Source organism: Stegostoma tigrinum, unplaced genomic scaffold, assembly GCF_030684315.1.
Source record: "Stegostoma tigrinum isolate sSteTig4 unplaced genomic scaffold, sSteTig4.hap1 scaffold_57, whole genome shotgun sequence".
Classification (NCBI taxonomy): domain Eukaryota; kingdom Metazoa; phylum Chordata; class Chondrichthyes; order Orectolobiformes; family Stegostomatidae; genus Stegostoma; species Stegostoma tigrinum.
This window is the reverse complement of record NW_026728505.1, coordinates 1,867,811-1,880,844: the sequence shown is the minus strand read 5'-3', so window position 1 is coordinate 1,880,844 and position 13,034 is coordinate 1,867,811. Positions and strand designations below refer to the sequence as shown.

The 13,034-nt window shown below is 39.6% G+C and overlaps 1 protein-coding gene across 2 annotated transcripts in view; it reads right to left on the bottom strand.

Moving 5' to 3' along the window:
- Positions 1–13,034, bottom strand: part of LOC132208889 (ral guanine nucleotide dissociation stimulator-like 1) — a 37,841-nt gene that overhangs the window by 20,735 nt on the left and 4,072 nt on the right. The window contains exons 2-8 of one of the 2 annotated variants that reach the window (XM_059644196.1): positions 12,626–12,703; positions 8,199–8,261; positions 6,729–6,809; positions 5,527–5,604; positions 3,169–3,246; positions 1,114–1,200; positions 380–457 (exon numbers count right to left, since the gene is read on the bottom strand). In XM_059644196.1, coding sequence (XP_059500179.1) covers positions 380–457; positions 1,114–1,200; positions 3,169–3,246; positions 5,527–5,604; positions 6,729–6,809; positions 8,199–8,261; positions 12,626–12,703 — 543 coding nt within the window. The remainder of the gene's footprint in view (positions 1–379; positions 458–1,113; positions 1,201–3,168; positions 3,247–5,526; positions 5,605–6,728; positions 6,810–8,198; positions 8,262–12,625; positions 12,704–13,034) is intronic. The other variant, XM_059644197.1, reaches the window with a different exon arrangement.

Below are 13,034 nucleotides of genomic sequence, written 5' to 3'. Positions count from 1 at the left end.
GCAGCTTCTTTAATGCAAAAACAGAGTTAACATTTTGGGTCCAGCGACCCTCCCTCAGAACTGGAAGGGTCACCCGGACCTGAAACATTAACTCCATTCTTACCTTCACAGATGTTGCCAGAAATGCTGAGCTTTTCCAACAACTTTGTTTTTGTCCCTGAGTTGCAGTGTCCGTGATTCTTTCAGTTATTATTTAGCTTCTTGAATGTGATTGTTATGGGTTGGAGTGCCGTTTGCCATCCTGTTCTGGGTGCCTCATATCTTCATGACAAAGGCTCTACATTATTTTACAGGTCTTTCTGGCTCTCCAGCAATTCTTCTCACATTCTTAAATTTCACATTGAAAATACAATTTCACTACATGTCAAATCAAACTTACATTTTCATTAGTGTTTCCTTTTCTGCAGGACTGAAATTATATTCTTCTAGAAAGCTTGATCTGTTGAAGTCTATGCTTCTGCAATTGATCATAAACCACAAAAGAAAAAGCAAATTAAAATGGTGTTTGGGTCTACAATTGCTTGCCAGCCGTAAAATAAGAAATGAAGTCTCAAAATTCAGCATCCTAAGCCGTGATCAGCTAACTTTATGAAACAAGGTCACACTCTAAATGTAAAACTGCATAAAATAGTGAATACCTTCTTTAAATTTCCTCAGGAAGTTTACCAGAAATGCCCTTGAGGGCCAAAGCAGCTCACCAGCAGTGGTGGTGGCTGGTGGTAACAGGGGAAAGGAGCAGGTGCAAGGAGTGAAGCCACTTCTTCAATAGCTTACATTTGCTACTAGTCCAGAAATTTCAGTCTGAGATAAACTCAACACCTTCACACGCAACTGCTGCTTGTGCTTTGTATTGCTTGTTCCTCAGAATTAGGGAGAGAATATGCAAAGAACTCAGAAGCTGTTTCTTCATCGATGTGCCATGATCTGGAATGATATCCGAGTTTTTGTTTCTGTGGTATGTCTTACAGAGTCATACAGCATGGAAACATCTCTGCCTTCATGAAGAGATTTCTGATAATTCAACCTATGGCCACCAGCTCTCCAGCCATTCCCTTTACACACTACTGTATTGCAAATGAAGCATAACATGGTCACATTTTGGATCAAACTCACTTCTTGACTGTCGCTCCCTTCTCCGGTGAACTTAAATTCTGAATTTCATCAGAATTCGGACAGTGTTTGGACTCAACACTTTCACAGCTGCAATTGAACATCAAGAACAATTTAAAACACCTCAAGCAAACCCTTTCATCTTCAGTTAAATCCATTAAAATACCCATGAAAATTGAAGATTCAGAATGACAAGCCTCCATCAGATGGTTTTATTAAACAGGTTACACACCAGATGGTGAAGATTTCTGAGTCAGCATAAAATGTTAGCCCATATGCTCCCCAAGTATTCTTGCTTGAGACTGGGATTACAGTTCCTGTGATGCTGTCCCGCCAATAAGATGAATCTAGTTGCTGGATTTATCCACACACTTTTGAACATAAACATAGTACATGTTGTAATCCTCCAGTCCTCTGATACCACCCCCTGTATTCAAACAGGATGAGGTTGTTGTGCAAAGTGCCACTGCAGCCTCAAGCTATTTTTTTTCTTTCTCAGTATCCTCAGTTGTCTACAATTCACTTCCTTCTGAGTTACCAACACCAGGGACAACCAGCCGTTCTAATCAAAGCAGAAATTGCTGTAAAAGCTCAGTGGCTCAAATTACTCAAAAATATTAACTCTGCTTTCTCGCCACAGATGCTGCCAGACCTGCTTAGCTTTTCCAGCAATTTCCATTTTCGTTTCAGTTTTCCAGCATCTGCAGTTGTTTAATGTTCACATTTCTAAAATGCTGTCCAACCTCAGCTCATCCTTGTCTCAACTATTTACTTTTCATCGTGAATTGGGCATCAACTTCTTCTGAATAGTATCGCAGCCAGGCCCTTACCTCTGTGAAGATTAAACAGTGATTTATGACCATTAGCCCCACTTTCGCTACCCTTTCACTGCTCACAATGGAGGATGACATTCGGATTCCCTTTTAACATTAGCTGCCAGCATCATTTAGTTCAACACTTCCCTTCTGAACTACTTATAATTAACTCGGTACACATTGGGGTCATCAATAATCCTCATCATTTGTACCATTTGCCACTCTCTCCTGCTTGTGGGAATATTCTGACACTGTCACTAAACAACCTCCTGCTGTAAGACAGACTGCTGTTTCATTGCAGTTTTCCCTGAACTTGTGTTCAACCTTACTTGCTGCAAACGCCTTCTTGCTCCTTTTGAAGTTGGACCTCCTCCAAATCAAAATTATTCTGGATTGTTCCTTCCTCTTTTCTGTAGCCAAAATAAATACCTTATGATATGGTGCTTCCTGAAATGATCCATGCCTGATATTTGATCGATAGTGTGTGTGTATGTGTGTGCACAATAATTATAGAAGTGGTAGTGCAGGTTGAAGATATCATCAGGATTCTGAACTTTAAAAATTGGAGCATTGTATGAAAAACAAATATGTTCTGACTAATCATGATTAAACAAAAACCTCCTGATTTCCCCTCAACTCTGGTATTTACCAACCACACTTCAGGAAGGGATTTGAGAGAGTGCACAAAACAGTCACAAAAAATATTACCAGAGATGACAAACTAGACAGCCCTGTGGAGAGGCTGAAGGAGCTTGGGCTGCTCTTGGAGAAGACTAAGAAGTGATTTTAAAAGTGTTCAAAATCATAAGGGATTTGGTTAGAATGGATAAGAACAATCGGTTCCTTGTGACAGAAGGCTTAAGAAGAAAAGGACACTGATTTAAGATGATCAGCAAAAAGAACCAATGGTGACAAGGATTTTGTTTTTAAATAGCATCATTAGAAACTGGAAAGCTCTGCCTCATTGTGTGGTGGATGCAGCTTCAATTGAGGTCTTCAAAAGTGAGCTACAATTTTCGAAAGGAGAGGTTTCGCAGTATTACACAGTAAAAGGACTTCGGAGTGAACGTAGGCAAGTCCCTCTTTGAGAGCTGGTACAAACATTATTAAATCATTGTCTCTGGGCTATTACCATTCGATGGCTATACAACATTGCACAAACTGCTAGCTCCCCAGCTATATCCTACCGCTTTGTCATATTCTGAATAATGATTCATTTTGTCATGCATGCAATTAAACTTACTCAGCAATTATTTCGCTGGATCCTGAAGAAACACAACTTCCACTTTCCTCACCATTTGCACTGTCAACATTTCCAGAACTGCAATTGATCAAAGAGGACAAATTAAGTCATTTAGAACAGGCAAACTCGTCCAGAATTAAATCCAACCCAATTCAACAACAAAAAATCACAGCCTTGAGAGATGGATTGTTTTGACTTCCACAGGATGCCCACAGGCCTTCATATTGAGGCACTGCTGGGGTGTGGGTTGGAAGAGACAGAGCAGGGCAATAAGGAGAGAAAACCAATTCTTCAGTATTTCACCCTTGTTGAAAGCCGTTTCTGGGCCATGCAAGAACTTGATACTGAAAGACAAGCAAAATTTAATCTACCATTGAAAAGCTTTGAAAGCTTTATGCTAATTCAACATTATTCCATCTCTCAAAATAAGCCAAACATTGCAGAAGCAGTGAAGCAGTTGCTTCATGTGATTGCTTTTGTCTGGATTGGTGCTCACTGCACTGCCAATTGGGGTATCTTCCTGAGGCAACCCTGACATAATCCTACAGCAAATCCCAACAGTTTCCTTTCACAGTATTAGATCCTAAATACCATACAACAGGTTTAATCTGTCGTCACATCAAATTTACTTGTCAATTACTCCTTCAGTTTCTGACAAACTTAGGTTTCCACCCACCACACAGTGTGACATGTCAATATTTTCACAGCTGCAACTGGTCACAAAACACCAAATAAATCATTTTACTTGTGCATATGATCACATTTTTAATTTCTGGCACTCTTATCAACATTGGGATTTGTGGCTGTGAGGGGGAGCCAGTGGGTAGATGAGGTGTAAAGATGTCAAATAAAGAACCTCTGCACTGGGACAGACAACAAACATCCCAAAAGAGAGGATTTAAGTTTAACTTCCTCATATCTGAAAAAGAAACTCAAGCTCTTCACAGACTATTGACAATTCAACCCTCACAAGCACAGCTTGTAACTCAAAGTTTGATTCAGAGCACTGATGTAGGAATTTGTCTTTGCTCAAATTCACTGAAGCTTAAGGTCAGATTAGTCACCATTGGCTGTTTTGCTGAAAAAAAAATCATTTTTCTATCCTGCTCCTTTCACAGTTCTGAGTTTCGTTAAAGATCTGGACAGAATAAGCTCAGGATTAAATCAAGGTCTCTGACTTGTGAAAGTGCCTGACTCCATGAATACACATGGCAAATGACCAAATTAGATAATTCAAAATGCAAATTATTCAATGGCAATATTGTATGGGAGAAATACCAAGGCTCGGACATGGGGAGCAGGTCACATTCTTAATTGAAGACATATTTCTTCAAATGTTACGGACATTTGGAGGACACTTCAATGAACTTGGAAGAAGTTTGTAGGGAGGGTGCAGCTGAGCTGGAAGGAGGAACACAGAGAAGTGCTGAGGTGGGGTAGAGGAGATTAACTCATTTCTTTAGCAATTTTACCAGAGCCACATTGTCCAGAAATATAACCTCAATATTGATCTGAGAACAATTTCCCATCTAAGTGTTTTGGATGCTTCAATGGTGATGCTATTATTTCAGACAACTGTCTCTGTTATAAATTTTCGAGGGAGGCAGCCCAGCAGACACTTTAATGTGACTGCTATAGTCTGGAGTGGCACTCATTACATTGCAACAAAAATTTTGAAGAAATCAATGGTTCTCCATCATTCCCTTTTCACACTGCTGCATTCCAAATGAAGCAGAATTAAAACATATCAAAATTATTTCCGATCAACCTTGCTTCCTCATGGTTACACAGATGCCTGGCAAACTTTGATTCCTACCCACCCGACAATCTATACGGCCAAAATATCTGCAGCTGTCAGTGCACATGAAGCACAAATTAAGAAAAGGATTTGCATCTACAACTGACTTGTAAACATTGAAAATAAATGCTGAATCCCAAAATGCTCAGTATTTCAAGTCCCCATTAGGTCAAAGTCCACATGAATGACTACACTAGATGGTTTGCTTTCCAAATTTTCAGAGAAAATATGTAGGACACTCCAGTTACATCGGCTGGTGCATTTGAGGGGAGGTGGGAGGTTTCGCAGTTTAGCATTGTTGCAAGTTAGACCACCAAGGTCTGGATGTTGAGGGCCAATCAAATTTTCACTGAACATTTTAAAATGTTTTCTATGGATCAAAGGCTGAAATGTGTCATTGATTTAATTACTGGCAATGGCCTCGGAGGGAATAAAGCTGTTTCTTTAATGTGATTTTTATCGTCTCGAATGGTGACATAATCTTTCAAGAGCTACTATATTCACAGCAATTTCTTTTCATGGTATGTATTATGAATGAAGCACAGAAGGATGAAACTTACTTTGAAATGTCTGCAGTCGCTTTTGGTGAACTTGGTTCTTCATCTTTCTCAGAGTTTGGGCTGTCAAAGGTTTTAGACCTGCAATTCATTAAGACCATAAGACCATAAGACAGAGGAGCAGAAATTAGGCCATTTGGCCCATTGAGTCAGTTCTGCCATTCAGTCAGGATGATAAGTTCCTCAATACCATTCTTCTGCTTTCTCCCCATAACCCTTAATCCCCTTGATAATCTGTCTCAGTTTTAAATGTACTCAATGACCTGGCCCCTACAGCCTTCTGTGGCAGTGAATTTCACAGATTCAACACTCTCTGGCTGAAGAAGTTTCTCCAAATCTCCAATTGAAAAGATCTCCTCTTTATTCTAAAAGTGGGCCCTCGGGTCCTAGTCTCTCCTACCAATGAAAGCATCTTCCCAACATCCACTCTGTCCAGGCCATTCAGTATTCTAAAAGTTTCAATTAGATCACCCCTCATCCATCTAATCTCCAATGAGTATAGTCTCAGAGTCCTCAAACGTTCCTCATATTTTAAGCTTTCCATTCCCTGGACCATTCTCATGAACCTCCTCTGAACCCGTTCCAGGGACAGTGCATACACAACCTCAGTGACAATCAGCATTAACAGTTGGGCTGAGAAGGATGCTGATCTGCCATCCCTTTCACTGGACCAGCAGCTGTCAAAACTGATCCAAACCGTCAACTGGTGAGTAACGCCGGCAGCAATCTCTGTATTGGTCACCGCTGGAATCGGCCAAGGCCTCCAGGTTTCAGATCCAGCAGAAGGCCTGCAGCATGAACCACAAACTTCCATCTAAAATTTCTTTTTACAACACTAAGAACAGAGCAAATATTAGAACAACAGCCAACTGTTTCTTTAATGTAAAAACAAACAAACTATGGACACCGGCAATCTGAAAGAAAGGCAGATGTTTCTGGAGAAACTCTACAGGTTTTGCAGCATCTGCAGACAGAAAACAGAGTTCAAGTGAAGCCAGGTGACACTTCTTCAGAGGTGTGAAGTTCTGAACAGGGGAACCTTAACTCAAAGCGCCCACTCTGCTTTCTCTCCACAGATGCTGCTAAGTTTCGGGAGATAGCCTCTATGTAATGCTCCTGAAAATGTCAGACCTCCAGCAGCTGCCCTTCATATTTTTGTATTCCGATTAAAGCATCATTTCCTCACATATTGGATCAATACTTACTTTCTGATCTCAGCAACTGTCTTTGGAGGAATTGGATTTTCAAGCTCCTCACAGCTCAGAATGTTATCATTGTTCCCGATGCTGAAATTAGTTGTGAAGAATGTCATTTTAAATAAATACTTGCACCCAGTAATTCTTAGCTCATCGGCAGTTTCCTTTGTATTCCTTGTACTCTGAATAAAGCAAAACCTTAACCACTTATTGTATTCAAACTTGCTCTTTCATGACAGATTTTAGAGTGCAAGGTTTCCCATCTACCTCGTAGTTTGCACTTTCAGGTGATCTGCAAATGGTCCTAAAAGTGTTGTCAAGTAAATTTGAGCAAACATCCACATCCACAAGAAAATTATCTCCATACACCTGAAAGACATTGAGTCGGCATTTTGTGCCATTGACAGCTAATTTTCTAACAACGGGTCAAGACGCAACTACAGAATATGGTCATTGGTCTCCCCGAAACCCCCAACGGTAGTTTGCAAGATAAGACCATGAGACTGGAGTGTGGAAGTAAAGAGAGAGAGAGAGAGAGGGAGAAGGATGCAACAAATCCATTTCTTCAACATTTTATATTTGTTGCAAAGTCTAAAAATATCTCAAACAAAGAGCTCCAGGCCCAAATATAGAAAGGCAACCAACTTTCCAGTGAAGAACTTCAGATAGCGTCTCTACATTCAGGGCTGAATGTCCCAAGTCAACTGGCCTTGGCCTGAGACATGAAATTCTTGGCAAAGTGGAGGGGAGTTCAGGAGGAAAGCTGAACTCTCTTCTGCACCATTATACTGTATTGTCAGAGGTGGGCAAAGTAGGTGGTTTAATGACTCACTGGGCATGAATCACGTCACCAGCTGACAGCCACTTGTGTCTGTCTGTCTCTCTGGTAAATATTAGAGTTCCTCAACTCCCGCAGTGGACATTGGCCTGCAAATCTCTTTTCTATAAGCTCGGCAATGACAATTGTAAAGATTGCAGCTCTGCCCCTATTTCGTCCTTTTGTCAACTGTTTTTATGAAAAAAGATCACCCTCCAGATTTAGTGTGTTCATGGACAGCAGCAGGTTTTTCTTCAAAACCTTCACAGGAGATTTGAAAGACACCACAGGCAGACTGAGGGTAGGGGATGAGGTAGGAACCTCAATTCTTCGACATGTGGTATCCTTAATTCAGAGCTCAGCTATCTAAATGTTTGGCGACAAATGAAGATCTGAATAGTGAATGGATGAGCAATTTTTTTCACTGAACACTTTTGGATCTTTTCTGTTATTACAGCTTTTCTTTTTAAACAAACAAAATCTGTGTAGATTTTTGATACAATCAAGCAACTTTGATAATGTGACTGCTGCTGTCTAGTGTTTGCTGCATTGCTGTGGGAGGAAGGCCCTCCACAGATCTTACAGGAAGTGCCAGCAGGTTTTTTAACATTGTTGTATTTTGGATGAAACTTAATTAAGTCACACATTAGACTAAAGCTTACTTTGTGTTCACTGAATCGATTACTGGAATCTCTTCTGCCTCTGAGGTGTCAAAGCTTCCATATCTGCAATTGGTCAGACTGCACAAACTAAGTGATTTTAAACAAGCTTGAATCTACAATTTGCATTCAGCCACTGAAAAACATCTGAAGGTTCGGGATTTCGGCATTTGAAGCCTTGATTACCGAGTTTGTTAAAACATTACACTGAAACTCCAATTTGGCATTTTACAGCATACCTGCCACATCCCATACAACAGAGAAGAGTAAAACATTCAATGTGGTTCTGTCTCATCTGATCGTAACTTCAAATCTACATTCCTGCCTATCTGAGTGACCTTTCACTCCCTTGCTCTCAACAAGTATCTATTTATCTTTCCATTTACAGTATTCCAGCGCTCTGCTTTTACCATCTTTTCAGGAAGAAAACTTAAAAGAATACCCACATTTTGAGATATTTAAAAAACCACTGTTTTAAGTTGACAACCACTGAATTTCAGACACTCGCCCTTCATTCTAGTCTCTTCTGTAAGAGGAAACACCGTCTGCATATCTACCCTGTACAAATGCTCAGGTTTTTTTCTTTCAATCACATTGCGCCTTCCGCCCTAAACACCGACTGATGCAAGCCTTGTCTGTACAAATTTTCCTTGTGAGGCAAGTCACTTAGGCTCGGTATTATTCTGGTAAACCTGTTCTGAACTGCCTCTCATATATTTAGTTCCATCCTTAAATAAGGCTGACCACCACAAAGAAAAACATTCAAGATATGGGCTCACCAGTGATCCCTAATTTTGTGTTTAAGTTCCTTCATGATAAAATGAAAACATTTATTTGCTTTCCTAATTACTTAATGTATCTGTACATAAGCAATTTGTGATTCATGCACGAGGATACCCAGAATCCACTGTATCTCAGAGCTATGCAATCTCCTTCAACAAAAAAAAACTGCTATGCTTCCTGCCAAAATGGACTTCAAATTTACCCATGTACAACTGTCTTTGTCAGATCTTTGACGACTTGCTCAACCTCTCTTTCTCTGCAGTATTCCAATGTCCTCTGAGGTTAATTTTTAATGCATTTTTGTCTCTTCAGCACATCTGTCAGCCATAAATTCATTCCTTCCTAAGTCATCGACTGTTCGTCAATACTTCGAAAACTTGGCCAGAAACAGATTATTAAAATTATATTGGAATTATGTGATCCGAACAATTTTGAGCTCCAGTTAATTCTCTGTCTCAAATAAACACCTAAGTAAATGAGAACACGCATGCAAAAAGGGATGAATTCCTTGGATCTAATTACAGAAGACCAAAATAACTGTAGCATCTAGTCAGCCTGTTTCTCCCTTTCACTATGGATATAGGAAAATCTTGAAATGTAGGATGTGTGTAAGGTGAATGGATACTATTAGCATCCATTGAATTATGATGATCTTTTAGCTGAATTCAAATGGTTGACTCAAACACGAATCTTAAACACAACATCTGTCCAATTAGTAAAATGGATTTGAACTTTCGAATGGCATGGAAGCCATTTTGTTGTTGACTTTTTAAAACCTCGCAAGGATCTCCCTGCAAATGGAAACATTCACCAAAAGACAATAGACAAGTCAGTGATCTAAGCAGCCAATGTAATAAACAGTTACACTGTGAAAGGAGGAGATAGTAAATATAACAGATGATTGTCTTAACCAGAACGATCTCAGAGCTTAATGAGAACCAACATCCTCAAATTTCAACATCCACATTTTGCTGAGATTCCTTCGTTTTACAAATTTTTCGCTTGACCTTTAAAAGAATACCATCATCTAAGATGACTACAGGCACAATACAAAAGCAAATAAGAAAGTAATAACCTGCGAAGAATCTTTATGCACTATTGAACCTCTGAGAGATAATGTGAGACACATGAGTGAGCTGTCATGTTTAAAATTCGAGGGCAAGTATAGGTCATCTTTTTCTTTAAAACTCAAAAGCTTATTGCTGGAATTATTCTGCTGGAACATTTATTTACTTGGGCAAAGAAAGAGAATATTTTGGCCACAGGAAAAAAGAGAAACCCAAATTCCCTTTTGAAAGGACCAGCTGGATCATTTCTGCAATCCATTGGGTTCATGAAAGCCAGCTCATTAGCTTACTGCTTTGAAGAAAAATCTAATCACCTCTGGTTATTTGCTGATCTTCTCAAATTTTATAAGCATAGCACATTTGTGAAACTTTTCATCCCCGGGGTGTCCCTATAATGTCAGAGGCACATCAATTGAAGGTCAGCAGTGGTGAGAATCGCTTTGTCTCTGAACTGAGTTTTGATCAGTTACCCCAAAAAACCATTTGTGAATTGCATAAACTGTTAAATACTCACCGACATTCAGAAAACTAATGTATTAAAAAAAACTGAGGTGACAAGAGAAACCATCACTGATGTCATTTGAAAAATATGCAACCCATTATGGCAGAATTGCGGTACTCCTGCATATTTCAGTGGTAAACAGACATTCATTTGACCAACATTTCAGTTTTGCAAAAAGGCTCCTCATACTGCATTCAGCTTCCAAACTTTTATTGTTATGCCCAACACAGACTTACAGAAATTGATAGATTTTGTTCAATTAAAATAGCACTCTTCCATTCACTACATGCAGAAACTTAGACATCCCAAACATTGTTTCAGGAAGCTCCAAACTACATAAAAAGCATTGAAGGAAGTCAATGTTACATTTTATCCTTAATCTCAAGGTCTAGTCATTGTCCTAACACATTCACCGCACTTATTAAACTTTGTGTTGTACTGGGTCAAAATCACTTCATTATTGCGAAAAATTAATCAAAAATACTTTGCCACCTGTCTCTGTATTATGTTTTGTGAGTATGTTTTATTCACTTTTGTCCCAAACCACTAGCGGGGCGCTTAATCATGATTTGTGCCACCATTTGGGATCAAGGATATTGGAAGGGGATAGGGGCACAGAACAGGAGAACTGAAGGACTGCTTTGCCTTGTTGTAAACAAACAAGTTCATCACAGGATGTTGTCAAGGATTCCTGCAGGAAATAGGAGAGCCCAAAATAGTCACAAGTTCATCTTCGAGAAAAGAAAATCTAATGTAAATGTCGGGGAAGCAGAATGAACGTCACACACTGGATTTCCACATCTCTTTTCTTTTCATTTTGAAAATTAGAACATGTGTGTATTGCCCGTGAAATCATTCTGACTGCATTAATATGGCACAATATTTTGTGGGTCCTTTAAATCTCTTATGCATGCAAATCCACATTTAGCAAGAGATGACTGAATGCTGCAAGGCACCTGAAAATGTTTGCCAGTCTCCTTTCCTTCTACACTTCCCTTCTGAAGTACCTATATTTCACTCTGTACACATTGGGGTCATCAATAATCCTCATCATTTGTACCATGTGCCACTCTCTCCTGCTTGTGGGAACACTCTGAGATTGTCACTAAACAACCTCCTGCTGTAAGACAGACTGCTGTTTCATTGCAGTTTTGCCTAAACTTGTGTTGAAATTTACTTGCTGCAAACGCCTTCTTGCTCCTTTTGAAGTTGGACCTCCTCCAAATCAAAATTATTCTGGATTGTTCCTTCCTCTCTTCTGGAGCCAAAATAAATATCTTATGATATGGTGCTTCCTGAAATGATCCATGTCTGATATTCGATATATAGTGTGTGTGTGCACAATAATTATAGAAGTGGTAGTGCAGGTTGAAGATATCATCAGGATTCTGAACTTTAAAAATTGGAGCATTGTATGAAAAACAAATATGTTCTGACTAATCATTATAAAAAAAACTCCTGATATGCCCTCAACTCTGGTATTTACCAACCACACTTCAGGAAGGGATTTGACAGGGTGCACAAAACATTCCCAAAAAATATTACCAGAGATGACAAACTAGACAGCCCTGTGGAGAGGCTGAAGAAGCTCAGGCTGCTCTTGGAGAAAACTAAGAAGTGATTGTAAAAGTGTTCAAAATCATAAGGGATTTGGTTAGAATGGATAAGAACAATCGGTGCCTTGTGACAGAAGGCTTAAGGAGAAACGGACACTGATTTAAGATGATCAGCAAAAAGAACCAATGGTGACAAGGAATTTTTTTTTTCAATAGCCTATTCAGGAACTGGAAAGCTCTGCCGAATAGTGTGGTGGATGCAGCTTCAATTGCGGTCTTCAAAAGTGAACTACAATTTTCGAAAGGAGAGGTTTCGCAGTATTACACAGTAAAAGGACTTAGGAGTGAACGTAGGCAAGTCCCTCTTTGAGAGCTGGTACAAACATCAAATCATTGTCTCTGGGCTATTACCATTTGATGGCTGTATAACATTGCACAAACTGCTAGCTCCCCAGCTATTTCCTACCGCTTTGTCATATTCTGAATAATGATTCACTTTGTCATGCATGCAATTAAACTTACTCAGCAATTATTTCGCTGGATCCTGAAGAAACACAACTTCCATTTTCCTCACCATTTGCACTGTCAACATTTCCAGAACTGCAATTGATCGAAGAGAACAAATTAAGTCATTTAGAACAGGCAAACACGTCCAGAATTAAATCCAACCCAATTCAACAACAAAAAATCACAGTGTTGAGAGAGGGGTCCTTTTGACTTCCACAGGATGCCCACAGGCCTTCATACTGAGGCAGTGCTGGGGTGTGGGTTGGAAGAGACAGAGCAGGGCAATAAGGAGAGAAAACCATTTCTTCAGTATTTCACCCTTGTTGAAAGCCGTTCCTGCGCTGTGCAAGAACTTGATACTGAAAGACAAGCAAAATTCAGTCTACCATTGAAAAGCTTTGAATGCTTTATGCTAATTCAACAT